General features: G+C 36.7%; 3 protein-coding genes across 3 annotated transcripts in view; all 3 read right to left on the reverse strand.

The window, feature by feature from the left end:
- LOC103718831 overlaps positions 1 to 416 on the reverse strand; it is a 41845-nt gene extending 41429 nt beyond the window's left edge. Inside the window, exon 1 of the mRNA XM_039130129.1 lies at positions 44 to 416. Within this exon, the coding sequence (XP_038986057.1) occupies positions 44 to 301 (258 nt within the window). The 5' untranslated portion in view covers positions 302 to 416. The remainder of the gene's footprint in view (positions 1 to 43) is intronic.
- Positions 417 to 1420: 1004 nt separating this feature from the next.
- LOC103723590 (ribonucleoside-diphosphate reductase large subunit-like) lies at positions 1421 to 7799 on the reverse strand. Its single transcript, XM_008814547.4, has 17 exons — positions 7050 to 7799; positions 6887 to 6948; positions 6671 to 6758; positions 5674 to 5937; positions 5350 to 5590; positions 5191 to 5267; positions 4441 to 4611; positions 4268 to 4360; positions 4041 to 4190; positions 3864 to 3950; positions 3624 to 3788; positions 3418 to 3537; positions 2553 to 2755; positions 2317 to 2466; positions 2073 to 2220; positions 1859 to 1942; positions 1421 to 1750 (listed from the first exon to the last, which is right to left on the reverse strand). The coding sequence occupies exons 1-17, from the start codon at positions 7275 to 7277 to the stop codon at positions 1646 to 1648; spliced, it is 2436 nt and encodes an 811-aa protein (XP_008812769.2). The 5' UTR covers positions 7278 to 7799; the 3' UTR covers positions 1421 to 1645.
- Positions 7800 to 9485: 1686 nt separating this feature from the next.
- LOC103723589 (plastidic glucose transporter 4-like) lies at positions 9486 to 23140 on the reverse strand. The gene is given in 15 exon segments (XM_008814545.4): positions 9486 to 10150; positions 10967 to 11081; positions 11188 to 11276; positions 13775 to 13848; positions 13961 to 14107; positions 17841 to 17994; positions 18115 to 18208; positions 19689 to 19801; positions 19894 to 19993; positions 20085 to 20217; positions 20530 to 20568; positions 20571 to 20596; positions 20821 to 20932; positions 21975 to 22268; positions 22762 to 23140. Coding segments are annotated over 14 exon segments (1656 nt in total). The 5' UTR covers positions 22252 to 22268; positions 22762 to 23140; the 3' UTR covers positions 9486 to 9967.
- Positions 23141 to 25108: the final 1968 nt, after the last annotated feature.

Below are 25108 nucleotides of genomic sequence, written 5' to 3' on the forward strand. Positions count from 1 at the left end.
AAAGCGCGAATCCCAAAACCCCAGCAGAAGAGAAGCGAATCACCTGACTTAGAGCAGAATAGACGTCGAATCGCCTCAATTCAAGCTTATCTGATAGAGAATCGGCGCCTTCAATGAGCGGCTCGGTCCGGATCTCACCCTCCAGAGGGTTCAGCGACGCCGAAGGCAAGTCCCAGAGATCGGAGTCCACGAATTTCTGGTATTCCTCTTCCCGCAGCGGCGGCGGCGGAGCCTGCCTGGCCACCAGGAAATCCTCGCCGGACGGCTTCTTGATCACGGCGGCGAGCCGGAAAACGGCCATGGCGACGATAGGAACGCGACCGCTGCGGCTTCTTTTGTTATCAGTCCGAAGATTAGCTGCGGGTGTCCCAAGAAATACGAACCTCGCCGGCTCCCAACAAAGAAACCGTTACTGGTGTTCTTGACTTCATTTATTACCGCCTTCAGCAAGAGTAAGGATGAAACCGGACCAGGCCGGCCTCCCCTCATCACGGCCCGACCTCGAAAAAATTTCAAACTTGAGACCGAGTCTAAATTCCCAAATTGTGATAAGAGAGACCGAGTCTGAACCTCAGCCTAGCCCAAATCCCAAATGGATCTGATCCAAATCGAGCCCAAGAAGGCCCAATCCGACCCTGGACCCGAACCCGATGTCTCTGCCACTTACAGCCACTCATCTCTCAATTGGCATTTGGCAACCTCAAATCTCATCAGGGTCATCGCCAGGAGTTGGGGTTGCTCAGCGTGGGATGGTGGAAAATCGGGGTTAATGAAAAAAAAGCATAAAAAGGTAAATGCAGTGATCATCAAACTAACTAAAAAAAGAAACAAAATCGGGGTTAATTAATATATATTTATATAATGTGGTGACTATATGATGCGGATATAGATGGGATCGGTAGGGATGATATGAACGGGTCCCGTTTTGCTATGCTCTCCCCAGTGAAGGAGGCAAAAAATGATGCGGATATAGATGGGATCCGAAAATCCTCATGGCTTGCAGAAATGCTTGTGATCGATGCCCTCAACGACGTACATCCTTCAGAGATGCCTAGAATGGCACTCTACCTAGTGAACCTCTTACGCTTCACAATACCAACATCATCCAATCTGCACTCTTAACCACTATCATTTGTATAACTAATATCATGATTCTCCCTTGAATTCAAATCCAGGAAAGTGTTGAAAAACAATGTAATTTACTGGCAAAGAAATTTGAGGGACCAAGTAAAATAAAATGAGAAGAGGCATGATAAACATTCAATATGGCTAAAAAGAAAATTAGTCGTTGAAAAATTTCTGGACTTTCAAATACATTAAATTCGCTATGCTGGGTCGTGCTTACATGACCACTGAATAAACCAAGGACTTTAAAATGGAGACTGCAATTTCTTTACGCAGGCCCAAACAAATTCTACACGCATAGAAAACATTAAAACATTTTATTACAAAACAAATTATATAGAACAGCACATTTAGATGATTTTGGCAATAGTAGACTACATACATTGAAACAAAGCAATTGCAGAGCCATCACTGAAGTTATAGGTTCAACTTCCAGCAAGGAAAGACTGAAAAGAGGAGGCCTCAGGCTCCACTCAGTTAATCGTGTAAAACACTGATAGGAGCTCCAAAATTAAAGATCTCAGCTCCCACATGCCACACACTCCTCTCGGTTATTCAAGGAGCAAACAACCTGTGCTTTTGCATCTGCGTCCTCATCCTCCACTGGCTTGGTGTTATGTAATTCCTTCAATCATATTTTTCAGATCAGTATGCAGAAAAAAGCAAAACCATAATACTGAAGGTACATAACTGATCAAAAATATGCACAATAACAGTAGCATCACGCATTTACCTTGAGAAGGGAAGTATCCACTGTAAACTTGATTGCATCAGCAGCAGCACGCGTACGCAAATAATACATCCCAGTTTTGAGACCCTTTTGTTAATAAAAAAACAAAAATTTCAAAACATCACAACTTGCGTTTTCTCAAATGAATGACAGGCAAGCAGTAAAACAAGTAAAACAGAAGAACACTGGTTAAAGTAAAAAACTAATGCAAGAAAACCTTGGACCAAGCATAGAAATGCAGGGAAGTTAATTTTCCAAAGTTGGGCTGGTCCATGTAAATATTTAGGCTTTGGCTCTGATCTATATAGCATCCACGATCAATAGCCATGTCAACCAGTGTCCTTTGCTTAATCTCCCATACAGTTCTGAAACATTACCACAATGCTAACATTAGATATTATAGTTAAGAAAAATGAAATAAGAAGCTCTCAGAATTAGACAGCAGAGAGACAAATCCATACTTGTAAATTGCTTTCAGATGTTCTGGAATTTCTGGAATCTTGACAACTGAACCACCCTCATAAATAATCATGTTTTTGAGGGCCGGGGACCAGAGACCCATCTCAGTCAAGTCATGCAGCAGATGTTTGTTCACCACAACAAATTCTCCACTGAATTTGAAGAAACAATAAGCTGTGAAGACAAAAGCACTTGCTTGAACATTTAGCTACATTACTAAAAGCATATAAGAGCAGACCTCAGAACTCTGCGACTGTAGATATTCGATGTGTAGGGCTCAAAACACTCATTGTTGCCAAGAATCTGACTAGTGGAAGCAGTGGGCATAGGAGCTATAAGAAGGGAGTTTCTTAATCCATACTCAGAAATCATTTTTCTTAGAGCAGGCCAATCCCATCTATCAGATGGGGTTACATTCCACATGTCAGGTTGAAGAATTCCCTGCACATCAAAAGGGCAGACATTATGCATGTTATCACAGATTTTGCATTATAATAGTGTTTGAGCATGGTAAAAGTAAAAAAAAGCAAAATCCGTCTTGTACAAGCAAACAAAATTTTACATTTAAGAATGTATTGGCATATCATATCTTTGCACGAGTTTCTCCATGTTCAATTTAATGCATGTCAGTGTTGCCTTCCGTATACCACCAGTGGTTATACTTTTGAAAGAATGGAGTATGATCAACAGGATGTGGATCACCCATCCATTGGTCTTGATCGTTCAGTAGATGGACACCATCCATCTTCATATTTCAAATGTAAAAAATACTCAAAAGGCACAAAGCAATGAGAAGATCCTTTCCAAAAATCATTGATTTTTCCAACTCTTTATATAGGCAACTAATCTAACAGTTTCAATTCCTCCCAACAGACAATTCAATACTTGTTTGAAGAAGTAGTATCTAAAGCATTTTAAAGAATGGACCACAATAGGAATCCTTTCTTTTCTGACCCTTAGTCATTAGGTCATATAGGGATGCATTTCTTCTTTCTCAGTAACCATTGATGTGCAGAGCTCTCACAAGATAAAATAAATTTCATAGGAACAAAAGCAAAACCACAAAACACAAATATTTCAGATATCCAGAAGGATACACAAAACTTACTGACAGGGCTCCCTTGATATGTCTCATAGGTTCCTTCTGTTGCAGAAATCTCAGAAGAAGCTTTCAAGGCATGGTAATATATAGTCTCAAATATGTCCTTGTTTAGCTCTAGAGCCTACAAAAACAATTACATTAGTAGATCTGTAAATCAAACACTTCAAAAGATGGTACTGGAAAGAATCTCTTATGCCTTGTAAACACCTCTGGAGAATCAAATGGCATGCCGAGTAAGATGAAAGTATCTGCCAAGCCCTGGACTCCTATGCCAATTGGTCTGTGCCGTAGATTTGACCTCTTTGCAGTTTCAACTGGGTAATAATTAACATCTATTATTTTGTTGAGGTTTGCTGTAACTATCTTAGTAACCTGTTAAATTAAGAACAGTGATGATAAATAGTGTGAAATATTCCATCCTACAAAAATCAAACAATTGAAGCACACCTCAGCTAGCTTGTCAAAGTCAAAATATCTGTTCTTTGATCCACTGCTGCCAACCAGCTTGGATGGATGTGACTCTATAGGAACCCCCTGAAGGACATAAAAGCCAACAATGTAAGCATGTCCTTTGTTATGGAAGCATATTAATTGAATTTACAAGATATGATCCACAGGGTATACCTTCTCTCTGACAAACCGCGGTAAAGAAATTGATGCCAAATTGCACACAGCAGTTTCAGTAGGACTTGTGAACTCTATTATCTCAGTACATAAGTTTGAAGACTTGATAGTCCCCAGATTTTGTTGATTACTTTTTCTATTGCAAGTATCCTGTGGACATATAAAAAGTTCTGCACAGCCCAGCAAACTAATTGATATGACAGAAACTGATATTCTTAGTATAATACCTTGAAAAGCATATATGGTGTTCCAGTTTCTATCTGGGCTTTCAGAATTTCAAACCATAGGTTCTGAGCTGCAACAACTTTCTTTGCCTTGCCCTAGAGTTTTAAAGAAGAAATCAGTGAAAGCCAGTTCAATTCAAAGTAATTCTAATTTAAAATTTGAAAACCAGGATCACCTCTCTTTCATGTTTCATATACAGCTTCTCAAAATCTTCACCCCAACAGTCAGCCAATCCTGGGGCTTCACTAGGGCAAAACAGCGACCACTGTCCATTACTTTGGACCCTCTCCATAAAGAGATCAGGAACCCAAAGCGCATAAAAAAGATCTCGTGCCCTATGTTCTTCCTGTAAACACCTAGAAACTAAGTACTCATACTGCAAGGATAAATTTATCATTGGTAGGAACATATGCTTCTTTGTTGGAAATAACTGCCTAAGAATATTATTAAATCATATGGATTGAGACTTGACATTACATATCTTGTGTATTTCTTGTACTGGCATATTTCTTTTATTAAATTGTCTACTATACTTATGACAGCATACTTAAATAGACGACATGAAATGCATTTCTTGACTAATTCCCATTTGATTGTATGTTACCATTACATCTTGATTTTATAAAGTCGCATCACTACTTATAGTCATGGTTCAAGGGGGAGGTTAACAAAATTAGGTAACATCAAGTAACAATTAAATAATATCTTATGCTACCTTATGTCAGGCTAGCATTGAGTGAAATTTCATGAACTGAAAATCTTGTATAATGAACAAACCATTAGCAGTTCAATAAAGTAACTAAATCAGTTTGTCATCCCCACTCGAGCCAATAAGTATACAAGGCAGAATACATCTCTAAAAAACTAGGCATAAGGATGTGATTGAACTATCACCCTCCAGAGCTTGACAAGCTACAAACAATACCTTTCCGTGGTTCTTTCGAAGATCAAGGAACTCAAAAATATCTGCATGCCAAGGCTCCAAATACACAGCAAATGCACCTAAAAAAATATTTTTGCAATCAACAACTGTATGCATTGCTGATATTAAAGAAAACAAAAGAAGTTAACATGGTTAGCATACCCTTTCTCTTGCCTCCCCCTTGATCAACATAACGAGCAGTATTATTAAACACCCGCAACATCGGAACAATGCCATTAGAAGTTCCATTTGTCCCACGAATATAACTACCTGTAGCACGTATGTTATGAACTGAAACACCAATTCCTCCAGCAGACTTGCTTATGACAGCACATTCCATCAGAGTGTCATAGATTCCCTCAATACTATCATCTTTCATGCAGACAAGGAAGCAGCTGCTTAACTGGCACAACCCCATAAAGTAAACAAGCAAATAAGTTTTTTTCCAAATGATTTTGAGGGTTTGAAAGAGTTCGGAGATAGTACTTGAGGCCTTGGAGTGCCTGCATTAAATAACGTTGGAGAAGCATGAGTGAACCAGCGTTGAGACATCAAATGATATGTTCTGAGAACAGAATCAATATCATCCTTGTGGATTCCAACAGCTACTCTCATCAGCATGTGCTGTGGCCTTTCTACTACTTTTCCAGAAACTTTCAGGAGGTAAGATCTCTCAAGAGTCTTAAAGCCAAAATAGTCATAATCAAAGTCCCTGTCATAAATTATCTCACTGTCCAAGCGAGCAGCATTCTGAAATACATACAATTGGAACAAATTACACAAGGACCAATGGTTATATCATTATATCACATTTTAAATTGTAAGAATACCATGCAAACAGATGATAATTAACCAAAAATAAATAAATAAGTAAACCTGAGGAGAAGTCGTGAAATGAATGTCCTATCTAACTAGGGCAATAAGAATACAAGTAGATACAATTAGAAAAACACAGCAAGCACCATGTATGCAAAGAACACATTTTGCACAGCCATAATCGTTACCATCAAACATTTTTCAGCCATTCAGGGTGCAAATTAAGATTTATTTTGTAATTAAGATTTTTAGGTGTCCTTTTTTTTAATGTTATCATGGTGGATCCAATCTCAGACACGACAAATTACATCATAAATCATGGAGATATTTTTCTGGGGGGTGTGAATGGGGATTGAGCTAGCATGTATAATTCAGATGTAGACTCCATCAAACCTCATGAATATGAAAGTGAAGATACAAACAAAATAAGAGTCCAAAATTACTTTGAGGGCCTAATGATGATGAACATTTAAGAATACGTTTAACAAACACTGGATTTGATTGGATTGGATGTACAGCAATCTTATGTTTCCTTTCTATGGTGATGTATAACAAGTTTCTAACATCATTACTGCTAGAAAGCAATCCAACGGCACACAGAAATGAGTTGTAAAGAACTCCAATTATCTTACATATGTTTAAACAGAGACTAGCAAGATTAGATCACCTTCATAATTATCTCATAGACATCATCGGCAATCAAAGGGGCCTTCTGCCCAGATCTTTCATTAAAATGGTTATACATATCCTTGATCCTGTGACCATAACCATCAATTCATAAGCCAACAACCAGAGATCTAAAATTATGAATGCACATTACCAAATCTAAATCTCCCGAAGTAAGAAATATAATAAATAAATAAAAGTAAAACAGGCATCTTACGTCTCCGAGAACGACTTCTTCGTGTTCTTATGCAAATTCGAGACCGCGATCCTGGCTGCAAGCTATAATAAGAAAGAGAAGCATAAGATCACCCCCCTAAAACAAAACCATTTTTTTTCAAATGAGCGATCAACATCGGAAGGGAAAGGGAGGGAGGAAGGACCGAGGCATAGTCAGGATGGTTTGCTGTCATGGCAGCAGCGGTCTCGGCAGTAAGCTCATCGAGCTGGCTGGTGGTGACGCCCTTGTAGACCCCGGCGCAGACCTTCTGGGCCACGAGAACCGGGTCGCAGTGCTCCTGGCTCAGCCCGTAGCTCAGCTTCTTTAGCCTGGCTGTGATCTTGTCGAAGTGGACCGACTCCTGCCGGCCGTCTCTCTTCACGACATACATCCCGGAATTGGAGGCGAGGAGAAGACCAAGGATTCCTCTGGGTGGGGAATTTCTTCGAACGCACGGAGGAAGAGACAGAGAGAGAGAGGTAAGGAAAGCAGCAAGGAGGCGATGGGAGGAGAGTGAGAGGGTTCTCGAGGTCTTTAAGGGGATCGGGGGTCTAGGGTTTGGAGCAACTGCTTGCCAACTTGGGGTTTCGAAATCTTTTGGCGCGGGCGCGGGCTTGCGCCATCACTTGGCGTGAGTGTTTTTGGAGGAGTCCCTTCAAACTTTTCCCGCGCGTTTTGAGGGTGAACTAGCCTGGTGATGGGGATGTTAACGGGCCATATCCGGGGACGTCGGCAGCGGCCCACAAAACCATTGAAACAGGCTCAGATACTGGGCCTAGTTGGCACCTTTGGTTCAGGAGCTTCTCCAATTATTGCCATTAGAATTTAGAGGTAGAGGAGTCATGTAATTTTATGTTTCTCTATTCTTGCATGGATCATCAGTAATGTAACTAAAAGAAAAAGATGTAAATTTCTTCGCAAGACTAAAATTCAATTATCACCTATGAACTGACTGTGTCCAACCGAGCACGCTGCCTCTCAAAGATTTTTTTCCCTTACTTCCTTTTTTTGTGTTTTTTTTTTTTTGAGAAAATAATGGGCCTCAAGAGCATCACTTGGACTTGAATTGGTTATTTTGGTTGAGCAGCTCTTTTTTATGCACGTGTGACTGACAGTGTAGTACCCTATTTCTTAGTGAAAAAGACACAGGACATTAGCAAACTTTAAAATAAAAAAAAAAGGAAGGGGGCGCTAAGCCTAATGAAAAGATTAGCAAACTTATTGAGCGAGAGGGGCCCACGCACCCCTACCTCCCGGGCCCAAACTCCTTTAGTGATTGCCCATCATTTACAATCTCGAATTGTCTGGATTAAATAAGTTATTTTTCCGTACTCTCTTGACGTATCCTTAACATACCTCAGGGTATATGTCAAGTCGCCTCAAGTACAAAGGGAAAGCCGCTAAATAATCTTTGTACGGGCGGAGGAATGGATAATTCCTTATTTTTTCCAACAGTTGCGCCTCTTCTCGTCCCATCATATGATTCATTTTCACTTTTCCAGCCAACGTTAGTTACCAAATTAATATATGTTTCCATCTAAGCAAGACAAACGACAGATCATTTCTCAGCAATACATTTGTTGTTATATGTTTAATTTGAATCCACGAAACCAACTTGATATGGATGTAATTTAGGGTATCAACAATCTGCTCGACCATCTTAAACCAAACTAGAGTATAGAATTCAGATGTGAAAAATAAATATTGAGGTCAGTTTGCGCACCAAAATTTGATCAAAAGTTAAAATTTAAGATATAAAAAATTCTAAATCCAACCTAGTTGTGCGTATGTGTATATACATGTGTGTAACTATTTTGTTTCACTAGATTTTTATCCAAGTTAGATATGATTATGGCTAATGACTGTTATTAAAAAATTTATCTTTCAAAATAAATAAGCTTGGAATTTAGTATTTACATTAAGCTTGATTATGGTAGATTTTTTTCTTCGTGCCTTTTGATTGCATATAATAAAGCAACAACTCAACCACCTTTCAGAAACAATGTATTAATTTTTTCTTTATGTATGTATTTGTGTGTGTGCATCATATGTATCCATTTTGTTTCATTGAATTTCTATCCAAATCATATATATGATTATGTTTAACAATTATTACTAGAAAATTTGGCTTTCAAAGTATATAAGCTATGAATTAAATATTTACATCGAGCCTGATTATGGTAGATCTTTTTTCTCTTCACATCTTTTGATTACATATGATAAAGTGACAACTCAGCCACCTTTTAGATGCAATGCATCATTTTTTTCTTTTTAACATGTTTCACAATTTATAAGATATCATTTTGGATCTACTGAATATTCTAAAAATAACCTAAAAGTGTAATAAAATAACTTAATAAATACCTTATTTCTATTCAAAATCCAATCTAATACCCAAATCTTTTTCTAGGTTCAATATCCGGTCCTGTCAGCCAAACCCGGCCCAAATCCAACCTATAAGAAAGGTCAAAAATTGGATCCATCCACCTCATCACCTAAATAGGTATGTAACCAGGAGTATCAAATAGACTGCTTTTGACTCGATTTTTACAAATCAAATTTGGCTCCGATTCTTATTGTTATACAAAGATTACAAAGATTTTCACAAATCAAATTTGGCTCCGATTCTCATTTCATTGCAACTAACACGACATCATACCATGGCAAGAGATGGAGATTGCCACCCATGACTTGGAATAGTCTGTCCATTGACGCTGACATCTTTATAGAGTTCGAGAAAGTTTCAGGAGATTAAACAGCTTTGGATCTTACAAAATGATGCTACAAGAGCAACCAATCTTGATTTTTCGCCAACAGAGCGACGGAGTTAAAATCTAAGAACAAATAGTCTTCGCAGTCTTCAAACTTCCTCCAAGATGTCATCACGACAAGCTTGATATTCGTCAAGATCGATTTTATTCGACTCATAACACCATAGTGGAAACGCCCAAGAAGCCTGTTGCAAGCCTAAAACTACTATGGTTCTTTTCATTATTCCACGGGAGAAAGGGAAGGTATATCACATTCCATTTGTTGGCTCTCCTTTTGACCTGCAAAATGCTCCAGTTACTTTTTAATATATCAAATTGCAGGGTTAAGAGCACGCTCAATTTCTTCCAGTGATCGGCCTTTGGTCTCCACCACATTGCCAGCTATATACAGAACTGCGAGAGAGCAGACTGCTGCGAATCCCAAGTAGACTCTGCTGATTCCAAATTTGTTCACAACGCTCAAGAAGTAAAGGCCAATAACAAAATTGGAAATCTGCAAAAATGGAAGAATCCAAGCTTAGTTATTAGTTATTTGCAAGTGAATAAATCAGGAAAAAAAAGTTATCAAATGCTGCAATTTTGCAATGTTGATGATGGTCCAAAAACAAATAACTAAGAAGACATCTGAAGGGCACTAAGAAAGACATCTGAAGGGCCTGGGGTAACCTTATCAGAAACAAGTGAGAATCTATTGGAGGTTTTTCGAAGTTAGCTGTCCCAAAATTGGGACACGAATATCAATTTTAGTCAGAATGTAGAAGCTCGTGGGGCCTCCACAAAAACTTGTCACCTAAAATAATTTTTGCCTCTCCAATCAATTCAATGGAAAATATAGAATTAAACAAAGACACCCTGAATATATGCTCATGCAGAAGAAAGCTCCGGCTAAATTTCCAATGGACAAACCACCCGGATGATTATACAGAGGTGGTATTTAAAGGCTTCGAGTAGAAGTCACGAAATTCCATAGAATGCCAAAAAATGAATCAATAAATAGTAATGCTAAATGATTTCAGCATAGAAGATGTAGGTCATTTACTGCACTCGAGACTCACCGACTTTTTCCATGTGTAATAAAAAAACAAGATGTAATGTTATTTACAGATAGCGTGACAAAACAATAAGCAATGAAAATAGCGTGGAGGGGAAGCGGTAGGGTGTTTTTTTTTTTTTTTTTTTTTGGGGGGGGGGGGGGGGGTGCCTTAGAAAAGGGAAGAGCAAGAAAGGAGGAATTGGTCAGTGTAGAATTTGTTTTTACACATCTCCATGCCTAAAAAAGTCGTCTTTAATAGATTTAGGCCTCACTTACCCAGTGCATTCCCAGAGATAATGCAACTGCCTTGGCTCTGATTCTGGAAGCAAATATCTCCGGAAGCAGAAGGGCTGGTACAGGGCCAGCACCAAGTGAGAAGGACAACACATACCTATCATCAAAATCAAGTAACATATCCCAGTTACAAGTGAACCAAGAAAAGTGAGCGAACAAACATGATAAATAAAATAAGCAGTAAGGGAATTATACAAACTTACAGGACCGTGCCCAATACTGCAAGGATTCCTGAATAAGGTGCCAGAACCTTCCAAGTGAAAGATAGCGAGAGGAGCAACATCGAAGTAGCCTTCAGAAAACACAAAATCATTCCCACATCATAAGAATGAAATTCAAAAATTATCCAGAAAATATGACATAAAACCAAAGACATGAATACAGGGGGGAAAATGATAGGCCAATGCTTTCTAACATTATTGATTTGCTGTGCTAAGATTTTGGGTGATTACATTTGCCAATACCTTCCTGTAGCAGAAATGACAAACCAAAATGCTGCTTATGATAATTGATATAAATAGAATTTAATGAATAGCAAGAAATGATCAAATGCATGTTGAGATTCTGGTCGTTGTGATTTCGCAATTTACAAACTTAAATCAGAATAACAGAAAATCAATAAACATAGAAACAGGCCTTACCCATAATATTTGGAAGAAGATAACATAAAACATGAACATTTGAAAATAATGAAAGGTTCTGCCAAATATTAGGTTTCATATATCTTCATCAGTAACAACGAATTATTATTTGAAATTGCTGGCAGATAAATAGAAAGAAAAACATGATGACAGCAATTCACAAGACCCAAGCTAACACAAACAACAGATTAACAAAACGTGACTCCAAAGATAGTTAACACCTCATTAAATTGGAGATAACTTTTCCATTCATTAGCATAATTGATCCTATCAGACATTAATATGTAGTTCTCACTAAATGACAGGAAAATGACTAGCTTTAGTGGAAGCTGTTATAAATATATGGTGTAGAAGTCATATAATGTACATGTATTACAGCATACTACGCACTCATAAAGTATTCATTTCATTCTTTATTTGTTAATTTTACTTCATTTGTGTCGTGACACTCAACTTAGTGAATCTCCGGAGCCTGCATGTATTTGGCAAATCCCTTGATGGACATTTGTTTTGAACACATTTTCCCCCAGTTTCATGCTATCATAGCTCCAAAAATATGAAGTCGTAGTGCGTTTGAACACTTGGGACATGCCACAACATAACACTGTACCCAAGAATGGAGTGTCCTGCCAAAGGAGACTAAAATTTATTCTCGATTATTTGTGCACATTTACTCCAGATTATTTCATGTATTTAGCAGAATGTGTCTAAATCTTGACAATTCTAATAAAATGCCACACATATCTCCCATTGTTGATTGCATTAGCGCATGAACTTAAGGTTTCAAAAGTGCCATTGGCTAGTAATTTTAGTCTAAGAATCCAGCATATGTTGATAGGTTTCTAGCTTTTAATTTTAGATATTTGTGTAGTACAAAATTGTCCTCATGTCAGATTTTTTGTATGTTGATATCTCACACTTTAGGACACCCAGCACTCATGCAGATTGTTATCTTACACTTAGAACACCCGGCACTCGTGGGTTGTTTTGTTAACATGCATTCTAGGTTCCGTTCATTCTTGCTCATAAAATTTGAAGGTCCACATTCACAACTGCAGAATGAAGTCGCATTTTGATAATTTGACCGTTCGGTTGGATCTTGGCATCTAGATAATTATTGCCCTGCTTCGTCACTAAAACTTGGCTATCAGAGTTTCAACAACATTCGAGGAATTCGTAAAACTTTTGAAGCTCTCACCGCAAAAAGAAAAAGACAGGAAAGTTCTTAGATTTGTCCTTGGATTGTCAGAATGTCACAACATTGGATAACTGGCAGCCTTTAGCGGTATTTTGTCTACCTGTCAGCCTATATTACCAGAAGAGGGCCCCACTTTATCACAGATGGTTCTGTTTCAAGCAGAGGACCTCCATTTTGTCAACAAATCAAGTGAACCTGCCAGACCTGACATATCTAACTCAGTTCAAGTCAAGATCACTGTCTCTACCATGCAAAAAATGTCAAGCCCCTTAAGCCCTTTCTGACATCTTTCCTTTTCTTGGGATTCTTGTCTAATTTTGACAAATATACTTTATTACTTGTTATCACTGTTAATGAGAAAGATAAACCCTTAAAAACTCCAATAAACGACATCCTTTAGATGAAAGCACTAGTCCAGCCTATTTAGTTCTCTTTATTCCGACAAAGCATTTTTTTGGCTGTTTATTGGAACTGCGTTTGTTGAATGTTTTATACTTCTTAACATTTACATCCTTGCAAACGATGGGGCTTCAAGAAATGATGGTAAAGGGTTGGAATGACTGTCATGTGCTTTAATGCCACGGAATTAGATAAGCTCATGTTTGTGTAAAATCAATAATGTGCAACCATAATGAACATGTGTTTGATGTCAAGAAACCAAAATGAACATGTATTTGATGTCAAGAAACCAGGAAAACAGCAAGGCATAGCTGTAGATTTTTCTTAATCATTTTCTATGTCTAGAATATGACCGAAAACTGGTGGTTGGGAGGGTTTCGCAAAACTGAGCTAACAGAAAGTTTCTAGTTACATAAATTAAGCTGAACCTCAGAAAGTACCTAAATGCATTCAAGGTACCACATATAGTTAAAATTCTCCAGAAATACTAAAGGAAAAAAAAAATCCAAAATGATAAAGATGGACATATTGTAAATTAGAAAAAGGAGTTACCATTCCAGTAAAGCTTGTGATTAGAAGACTTTTCCTTCCTTGCCTGTCCATCAGAGAAGATGCAATTGCAGTGCCTATAATTACATAATAAATCCAGTGAAAAATAAAACCATATACAGAATATGTAGTGACAGAAAGCAGAAAAGTCAAATCTCATGAGTTGATTTAGATATAGAAGAAACTGACCAAAGACATTTGATGCCCCGACAAGAGCACTTGCTGCAACATCAGAAGCAATTCCCGCACTCCGAAACACAGATGTAGAATAATATACAACAGCATTTATACCGGCCAACTGTTGAAACAAAAACAATGCTGCTCCTACACTCACAACTGCAGTTGACAACATTTTTTAGAAACATGTGTTTTACATGGGATATTTCAGCTTAATACAAGTGAGTGCTTGAACTGTGCAGAAATACTGTCCATAACTCCATATGCTTCAAGAATTACAATTTTGGGACAAAGGTAGCACAGATGACACAAACATGCAGCATTAGAATGTTGTATGATCGGCATGCACATCTTACCAAGACTAGAAGAGAGACAAATGTTTTACTATTATGCAAAGAGGTGGATGCACATGTAATTATGTGTGATAACATTCGGCAGTTAAATTCAGCACATCATAAAACTTCAAAGAAAGATTAGTGAGCACATAGGCCATGGAGAACCAGCTGACTTAGTTTTAATTTAAACAATGTGTGATAGTAGAGGAGAGAAAGAAGTCAAAATGATGGTAACGGGATATTATGATATGGTAACATGATCAGAGGTGTCACATGATGTGCCAAATTTGACAAATGCACAATCAAGAAATCTGGCATTTATTGTTTATCCCAGATTAGCTATATTTTTTGTTATATATGTGACAAATATTTCAAGGGGGACTGCAAAGGATCCCAAAATATTCATATCGGTCACCCATTGAAAGGTTCAGTAATCCTTTTTTTGAGTCAAAGCAAGTTCAATAAGTCATATAACCATTATAAGTGGCAGGAACCCTTAGAGAATTAAGAATATTATTTTAAAATTGTTTCAGTGCTTTTAAACAGGCAATTTACAGTGATGAATTGACACAAAATTACAAGTTATTTTCAATTAAATATCTTCTTGCATGAGATTCAAAGATCCAACAGCTTGTTGCTCATACACTTCCTCTTCTTTCTCTTATTAGCTGAGGAAAAGAATGGCAAGCCTAACCACTTTCATTAATTCTCTCATTCTTACTATCATGTACACATTATTGCTGAAGCTTAGAAATAATCATGTTTCATAAGCATGCAACTCTTAATTGTTTGCATCTAGTTGGTATGAACAAACTGGAATAACTCATATCTTAAACATGAAGGATAATAGATAAACATTAAGTCAAAATATCAAAAAAACTTAATTTTGTAACAAGTTGTCAATGTGCCATCTAATGCTGTATTAAAGAAAAATAATGGCATTATGAAATGATATTTATAAAATATTACCATGTAATTCAAAAATAATGGGATAGATGTACCATTAATCGCAATTAATGTAACAAACTAGTATCGATTCTTAAAATAGTGATGATGTCAAACAATGGTCACTATGACAATTATATAAGACAGACAGTGGTAATATCACATACATAAAGGTCAATGTTCAAAGATTATTACAAAATCTTATAACAAGTCATGGTGATGCAAATCCTTTTTAACAGCAGTTAAAATGTACTAATGGTCATTATTCAAAACTATCATCATAACAATGCTCTAAATTCTTATCGAGTCTGAGAGATCCAAGAAAGAAGAAGCCAAGGAGATTCACGCCAACCCTGGCAGTGCAATAAAATGCATCAAGAAAATAATCATGATTGGTCCATAGATCATTATCATGCTGCGGTGGTTCACAAAATGATAAACATTTTCCCTCGATCAACTCCTTCAAGACCCCATGAGATCCATGTTTAAATGATATTGTTCTCTTCTTCTTCTTCTTCCCACCACTCTTCGACAAATCTTTCATTGAGAGAAAGGGAGGTAAACCCAGATTGTAGAATTCCGTAGGTCCAATGCTTGGAAAACCCCCCTCCCAAAATTCGATTTCAGAGCCTCCTCCACTTGGAACCCTCCTCCATAAATCATAAATCACAAGCTGGTATTTGTGCTTATGTAATGGTAGTCAATAGTTCTCTAATCCTTGAGCACATCAATTCAACCCTTTTGAACCTCCTGCTTCTCTATCCTTACCAAGAACTCTCTCAACAAAGTCCTTTGCAAGGAAACAAAGTACAATTGCATACAATAAACCTTGACCGTATATCTTAGTATCTAGGCCACGTTGATGCTTATCTCCTTATGGACATGAACTCCTGCAGCAGAAACTTGCTTGTAACTCAAAATTCCCTTCCCCCCGGCCTCTGAAAAAAAAAGGAAATGAGCTTGCATAAAACACTCACAATTCCAATGAACATCAGAACTTCTTTAGAGCTTTGTTAGATAGCAGTGAGTTACTTCCAAATCCTGGATGGTACTGCTAGTTCATTGGCAACCAGATGTGCTCATTGACCTTCAACCAAATATAGCATGACCTCCAAATGTATTGAGAAGTTCAATAATGCCTCACACACTGTTCTTCATACTTTGGTATTTTACATCCTTCTTATCTTCTTGACAGCACAGTCAAATGTTCGGCATTTGCCTAGTATCAAAGACTAGAGTTTGAAAAAAAAAAAATATAGCAAAGTTACCAAAAAGTTTAGAAAGAATTTACATAACTAAAATTAGGAAATAAATAATTAAAATATAAAGTGAACTTTATAAAAACATTTGTATATTTATCAATGTAAATACATGCATTGGAGCTCCCATACTAAACAGGCAAGAATAATAAACAAAAGCAAAGACAACACCACCTGCAACAATACATAGCATCACTAGTTTAAAGCATATTAGAATGGAGTAAAGCAGTCATGATTAACTTGTGAATAAATCATGAAATTTGTGTATAATTCATGAATATTGAAAAAGACAGTATTGATTCATTTACGAAGAATAATTCGGAGATTCATTTGGCAAAAGGAAAAATCAAGAACAATTTAAGATTTTTTTAGTAAGTCAGAGAAAATTGCTACTATACAAGAACAATTTGAAATTTTATAGAAGCCCTTTAATCCTTGAGCTATGTTACCTATAGCACTGTCATCTTCCAATTCAGTGCAGTAAATGCAGCAGGTAAATGAAGACAATTAAACCAAAAACGTTATGAATAATGTAAGGGAACTGAGATAGTTTTACAGCATACACTAGAGGCCTATGTGGACTGTGATAGGATCACAAAATACCAGCTAAGAGGTGGGAACTTGAGTGATTACCTAAGAAAGTACAGCTTCCGTTGCACGTACATGAAAACCAACACTTACAGTCAAGTACATAACATTCAATTGAATGGTCATCAAACTTGAAATGAGTGGTTGATTGCATCAACCTTTATGAGTTTTTCCAATATGAGTTTTTCCAATATGAGTTTTTCCAAGACATAAAATTTTATGCCTCAAGATTTTATAAGATCTCAACAGGATATAAATGATTAAATTATGAGATATTTTTATCAAAAAATAAACATGTATCCTGATTATCCAGTTTCATATAAAAAAAAGGTAGGTACAATAAACATAACGACAAGCGTAGCAGTGACAGAGAATGTTCTTGCTATATGTAAATATAACTACTTTATAGGATCAAAACATATGTACCATTCAACTATATACATATATACATGTGCTCATCTTTGCTAGCATGTGTGAAAATGAAAATTTCATGCATGATTATTTGCGGCAGGTGGTTTATATGGAAATAGGTATAACATTAATTATATAAACATAAAAAATAAGATTTCCAACTATAAATCCCACTGCTTTATTAATTTAATTATGGAACATATGCCTTATTCAAGAGATTCAAAACATGAAAAGAATGTAGCTTCATTAGTTAAAACAGCCTAATTTATATACAGGACAAAATGATGAAAGCACTTGATGGTGTGAAGAACATAATACCAGTCCTATAGCATTACAAATAGCCACTTAAAATACCTTTCCTGTAGCGCTTATTGAAGAGATCAAACCAATTGGCATCAGGTTCTGTGGAACCTTGGCCACCAGCTTTTAGATCATGCATAACCTCAGCAACCTTTTCCTTTCCATAGAGTTTCTTTACAGCTATCTCTGCTTGAGAAAGTTTTGCTTGCTATAATGTAAAGAAAAAAAATCAGATGGGCATTATGAAAAAGAAAGATGCAAAACAAGACATTTATGTAGATAAATCTGAACTTGCATGACATAACGAAGTAGTTCGGTGAACAAACACCTGAAATAGCCAACGAGGACTTTCTGGAGAAATAGCCATCCCCAAAGCCAATAGGACAGAGGGAACAATTGCAATACCAAACATTGTCCTCCACCTAGATAAAGGATACAAATATTATAAGAATTATTCAAGATATATATATATAATCTGATCCATGTTTACTAGTAATATTTCTAAAACTTTCTATAAAATGGTAACAGTTATGTGGGAGGTTTGAACAGAATAACAACCACATCTGCATAAAAATGCTAAGCCCCCACTTGTAGCATGATTTTCGCTTATCCAAATCCACTCTTGAAATATGAGTAGAAATATTCTTTTGAACAGAGAAGCAAGATGTCCACAAGAAGTAAACTTATCTAAGAGTGGTTGAAGCTTAAGGAAGGTGTAGATATTAAGAAAAGCATCACAACTGAAGATGCGGAGGCACAAAGAAGCCTGGTTTAGATCTTTAATTTGAGTTGGTGTTTCATGCTAGACTTCTCTTATGGTAGTTCTCGTTAGGGGTATGAACTGCATGATGATCATATGAATCCAAAAAAATCTTTCCAGGATCTAAAACCAAATGACGGACTAAAACACAGCAAGGTGTTCCCGCATCACGTAAAATTTATGATTACGGTAGGTTACAACTGGATGTGCAATAATGTCTGCAGCTGAGGCATCTTAACAGACAAAGAGCGCAACAATTCGAAACTGCCAATCAGACGGACTTGATAATATTAGTATCAGAGCCTCCATCAACCACAGATCTCAGAAAGCACACTAATGCCCTATTATAAAAAGGATGTCATTGCTCAAGGACAAACTTTTGGGAAAAAGACTTGACACAATTAACAAGCTGATCTTTTGTACCACCATAAACATAAACGAAGAGACAGCATCGTAGTGGCATAAGGTGGAAAGTAAATTGAGTGATGGTATTCTTGCACTCTCATGCTAGAATCAAAAGACTACTACTTGGTGAATCTTAGATTATTTGAAGATAACTAGAGTGCTGCCACTGTATAATGATCCTAAGCATCTGGTTGTAAGAAATTGGGGGGAAAGATGATTAATTAAATGGAGGATGAGAAAACAAGAGGATAGAGAAGTGAGAGTTCTCTCTTATTTGGTTGTACTAAGAAAAATTGCATATAGAGAGTAACATAAGACATGGAAGATGTAGCCTGATGCATTTTGCCTTTTTTTATTTCCACTTGGAGTAATTGACCTAACAGGAAGGAAAATTTGTAAGCCTCTTTCAAAAAAATTTGGCTCTTTAATTTCTCTCTCTCTTTTTTATGGTTAGAGATTCTCTTCATTCCAAAACATTTGCAAAACGAAGAACCTCACCAAATAACTTCCTTCTTAAGTGATATCTTTAGAATTAACTTGGCATGCACATATACAACATCAAAGAAGTTACACAGGAGCCAGTATCATTATTTGCTAAACACAGATATAACTGAAATTTTCATAGGAAACTTGGTTAACAAGACACGTGATATATTACATGTTAAATGAAATCCCAGATAAAATTTGGAGCCCTGCAGTTTTAGATATTACAGTAGAACCAGGAAAGGAAAACACACCATAAAGGATTTCCTGCCAAAGGCAATCCAGCCACCAAAGCTGCAAGAATTCCAATGCAAATGAAGAGTTGATTAACAGATCCAAGAGCTCCACGAATTTCGGTTGGTGATATCTGAAAATTGGTGGATATGTTAGCTATAGAGAACATTCAACTGTTAAAGATACAGTATTATGGTGACCAGGTAAACTTCCAAAACCAGGAACCTCAGATATGTAAAGTGGCACGATAGCAGAAGAGATTCCAATTCCAATTCCAGCAAGTATCCGGCCAATTATCATTGTCCGTACACTCTGGGATGTCGCACTGCAATCATTTTGTCCATGAACTCAGACACAATTATCTTCGAAGCTAAAATGAAGTTTTGCAGCCTAATATGAACTATAGTGGGCCACACCTGAGAAATGCACCAACTACAAGTGGAATTGCATCTAGCTGGAATGTTCGTGTTCGACCAAATTTGTCGGCCAATGCTCCTCCAGCGAAAGAGCCAAAAGTAGCTCCTGCAAGTAATGAGCTAACAACCCAACCTGGATAAAAAGAGAGCACAACAGGTAAAACACATCTTGTGTGAATGCAACCAAAGGTTAAAATCCTTGCCTTATAGAGTTCTATTAAGGCATAAACAAGCAATTCTGAAGTTAATAAACCAAAATGATATCTTAAAATGCACAATCAACTCCAGTCTGTCAGATGATTTTCAATACATTCAGAAAGAGAAGACAGGCTTTTTTTCTAATATATTAGAGAAATGGTTCCCATGCTCACAAGAACCATAACTAAGGATTTCAAGAGATTTTCTTGAAATTAAAATATTTAGTAAGATCCACTGATCTATATACCTTTTAGTACAGCATTTTCAGTAATTCCAAGATCCTTGAGAGGTATTCAAGCGCTCCATTCACCACACTGCAATATATAATACCATTCAGCAAAAAAGACACTGCCGCCCCAGTTCAAATTTTTACAAAGATTTGAAGGGCCACAAACACCTCTTATACGAAACCACAATGACTACAATTGCAGCTTTAAATTTAAAATGATAATGAACATGACAGTAGAATGCTTCATGAACATCCAAATTATCTAAGAGAAGTAAACATAGATATAAAATATTATTCTTGATCACATACCCAAGATGATATCCAAACAAAATGGCCCCCAAGCAAGCAACACCAACATACGGCAAAACGGTCCCAGAAGATTTTGCTTGAAGTTTTTCAGAAGGAACATCCTCCGGATCACCTAAAATGAAGTAAAAGAAAAAGATCTTATGTCACTAAAAAATAGAGCATGTCGAACAGGAGTAACAGTATGATGGGTAAAAACAAATATCTAATATTGTAACAAGACTGGCTAAATATTAGAAGTTTTCATAGCGTGGGGGCTTCCACAGTATGCAAATGACTGAATAATTCCTCCAGAATAATATAAACAACTTAAAGTGTCCAAAAAGATGCACATTTGAAGTTACAACACCACCATTAAATACTAGTGAGACCTAAAGAAAGTTTTCAAGGCCACAAAAGGACCAACTTGTGGTGGGGATGGTGATCATATGACGTTACAGGTACAAGTAGACTTCTCACCCTTGTCCTAATAATTCTCCTTTGTCTATTTTAGTTTTATGAATCCATTATGGTTAGTAAATTGATGAAGTCATGTGAGGTTGTCTGAAAAGGTTCATTCTTACAAACCATATGTTCTGGAGCTGATAGTAAAGAAATGATAGGTCAAGGATGAATTTATGTGCCCTGCGAGGTCCAGTGTTGCAAGAAGCATTGTTTGACATTTTTTACATAATTTTCAAAAGCAACAACCATCCGTCCCTTGACATAATCCACACCAGGATCTTCAAAACAAACATCTTTAAATAGCCTAAAAGGGTGATCATGCATCATGTTACAAAAAGAGAATTTCAAGTGGAAGCAATCATTATATTCCCTTTTACATCCCAAAGGGTTTTCTCATAATAAACATAGCAAGTTAAATTACATACAACCAGAAGAAAAATCTCAATCAAGTGAATAAGTAAGAACGCAGAGAGAGTAGCAAACTACGACAATCGTCAACATAACCCATCAAAGTGTGGAAGACATGGTCATAAATGCATGGCATGAGAATTGAGAGCTGACAGCAAAATAGAAGGAAGATATTCTTTGACGAGAACATCAAACCGCTCGCAAAGTTGCATAGCAAGATCGAAGAAACCCAGTCCAAAAGAATAGTGAAAACATCCAGCATGCAAGAATTAACGAAAGACCAAAATTATGGGAAGCAAACGAACCAGAAGCTTGGACCCTGACCCAGCGAGCTTTCTCTCTGGATCTAAAGATTCCTTCCACTCCTGCCCTCACCCGCGCCATCTCCACTCTCAAATTAAGCGAAGAGCCAAAAGGCGATCTCCCACAGAAGAACCCACTCTCCGGCATCCGCATACTATTCGGTCCCAAAGTTTTCCTTCGGAACGCACCGAGACCAGCGGAGACTCTCCTTTGATGACTCTGGAGCTCGGAGGCAGCAACAACGCTTCCTTTGGCAACGAACGCAGCGGCTTGCATCATCTTTTTCCTTCAATATCCTGAACTCCATATATAATTAATGAAATCTACAAGGAGAAATTAAATCTTGACTTCTTGGCCACAGAGCCCATTCAGATCTCTAGAAAAAAATATCAAAGAAAGCCTTTTGACTTTGAGAAGATGACCGTTTGGCGACTAACCACACTGAAAAGTCAATGACAAGAACCCAAGAAATTTAAACAACATCATGAGACCAGGAAACCAAAAAAAAAAAAGGAAAACCGTGCGATCTTTTTGACATGGAACAAAGAAAAAAAATAAGGAACACAAGTACGAACGAAAGAAAGAAAGAAAAAGGAAAGCCGTGCGATCTTTGACATGGAAGAAAGAAATAAAGAAAGAAAGAAAAAACGAAAGAAAAAAAGAAAAGAACCGCAAAAATATCAATGAAACGAGTCGGATTTTGAGAATTTATTGATCAATCCTCCTGCGGTACAAAGAATACGAGCAAAGAAAAAAGAAGAACGATTTTTTTTTGGGGGCTCCGCTCACCTTCTTGGTTCTTGTTTCCAGGAGTTTTCTTTCTATATATTCTTCTCGTATGAGCAAGAGATTTTTTTTTTATGTAAAATGGAGGAAGTAAGGCACTGCCCCCAGATCTACTCCAGGAAAACTTTTTATGAGCAGGAGAGTGTAAGCTTTGTCGATTCCGCCGTGAGAAAGAGACACTTATAAAATCAAAAGCTTTGGGAGCAGGGCGTTACTTTTGATCCGCCGGTTATGATCGCCAAAGAAATTGGGGATCCAGCGGAAAACCCCAAGTGCAGCCTTTTTGTCCGTCCTCTTGTGGTAAGAGAGGAGAATAGATGGACTCGCCACGGGGAGACCTCACGGCAATACTGTGCTGGGCTCGACTGCAAAAAAGTTAGTAGGCGGCGTACCGTGGGACGGTGGGATGATAACGGACGCGCGAAGAGGCCGGGGAATTCTTTGGGTTCCCACAGCGGATGGGTTATATTGATAAAGATCTATGGAACATATTCGGATCTGACGTGGATGCGTTTCTTCTTGGTACTCCCCTGGCCTGTTGGAGGGGAAGCTCGGTGTCGCGTTCCCGTGGAAATGATCTATTGACGGGTGCTGTGGCCTGGTTGGCGAGACAACTTGCCCACATCCTGTTGTCTGTCCAAGATGGATGAGTTTGGGTCAGACCCTTCTGCAATCCGATTGGCTTTTGGTTGTGCAGTGCAAGCCCAACTATGAACACATTGGTTGGGTCCATATGCCATGGGTTATTGAGGGCTGGATAAGTAACTATAATCCAATCCTCTACCTCTAAATAGTGATAATAGTATGACAAGTCATGAGCTAGTCACAGTTTTGAATTTAAACCATTAGAAAAATATGTAGTCTATGATTGAGAGGAGAATAACAATATAGAGAAGTGAAGCACGAGTGGCGTTTAGGATTTATCTTTCTTCTCATTTTTAATTTGATTTCCTCTTTTTTTTCTCCCATTATAGTATGCAACTAATATATAACTCGCGCGCAACGCTCAGGATGCAGTTTTTTCTTCTTTTCTAATTGTTCTAAAAATTCAACATGGAATAGATATAATACATTAGATAATAAAAATAATATATATATATATATAAGCCTAAATTATTTTCAAAAAATAAATTTTTATATATAATATTATTATATACTATTTTTATACAAGATTATATATATATATATATATTAATATAGTATAGAAATAAATTATTAAAAAATAACAAGATAATGATCCAACCTGTATACAATAGAATAGAAAAGTATTGCATTTATGGATATTTAAATATAATATGGTGGGGTCGTCAGCGGTTGTCCTTACACTTTTAAGTAAAATTATTATCATAAAATTGCATAAAAAATTAGTGCAATCATTGACATGTGCGAGATGTTAGAATGTATAATACTAAGAAAAAGTATTTTGTATTAATATTAGTATATATTAAGCAAATATGATTATTAATAATATCATTAATTTCTATATTAATTTATCAGTATTAATAAATTTTTTTATTTAATAAGCGTATATTAAGTATATATCAGTATATATGAAGAAAACATGATTATTAATAGTATCATTAATTTCTAAACTAATGTAGCAGTACTAATGAATTTTTTATTTAGTAAGCATATATTAGGCAACTATCAGCATGTATTAGATAAATACGGTTATTAATAATATCATTAATTTATATATTACTTTAGCAGTGCTAATGTTATTTTTTAAAATATATTTTTGATGTTAACATTATGATATACTATCACTATACAAAATTCTAATAATATGTGTATATCTATTGATATAGCTCAATAATATATTATTATAAAATAATATGATCATGATCCAACATGTATCATAAAAAAAAATGATTATGATCCAACATGTATATAATGAAATAGAAAAATACTGCATCTCTAGATATTTAATACATTATAACAAGATCATTAGCAGTTGATGAATGAAAGCTCTATGCAAGTAGAGTCTCCATTTTAGTCCATGACTCTCTCTCCCTCTCTCTCTGTATCGGGTCGAAGACACCGTCGGCAGCTAGGCATACCTTGGTTCGAGTACGAGTCATTCCCCTCTAGACTGAACGTTGAAAATGAAAGTATCACTACCAAGCACTTATCCACTGCTCCTGTCGCAACTAAGCAAGCCTTTATTTTAATTATATATAATAGATAATAGATATAATGGATAATCAAATATATAATCAAATAAAATAGATTAGGAGTCTTATTCATTATCCAAAATAAAGATCTTGCTAAAAATATCATTAATATGGATGTCCATACCGTTAATCGAGAGCTCATCACAAGTTGAGCCTCTATTTTAGTACACATGTAT

The sequence above is a fragment of the Phoenix dactylifera genome, chromosome 9 (assembly GCF_009389715.1).
Source record: "Phoenix dactylifera cultivar Barhee BC4 chromosome 9, palm_55x_up_171113_PBpolish2nd_filt_p, whole genome shotgun sequence".
NCBI lineage: Eukaryota > Viridiplantae > Streptophyta > Magnoliopsida > Arecales > Arecaceae > Phoenix > Phoenix dactylifera.

Bases quoted from the DNA above. Each gene is read 5' to 3' on its own strand.
- LOC103723590 (XM_008814547.4), bottom strand. From the start codon at position 7,277: ATGTATGTCGTGAAGAGAGACGGCCGGCAGGAGTCGGTCCACTTCGAC. The intron at 6,759-6,886 runs GTAAGATGCCTG...TTATGGTCACAG, and splicing joins AAGAAGTCGTTCTCGGAGAC to GATCAAGGATATGTATAACC. The intron at 2,221-2,316 runs GTATGGATTTGT...GTAATGTTTCAG, and splicing joins CATCTGAAAGCAATTTACAA to AACTGTATGGGAGATTAAGC.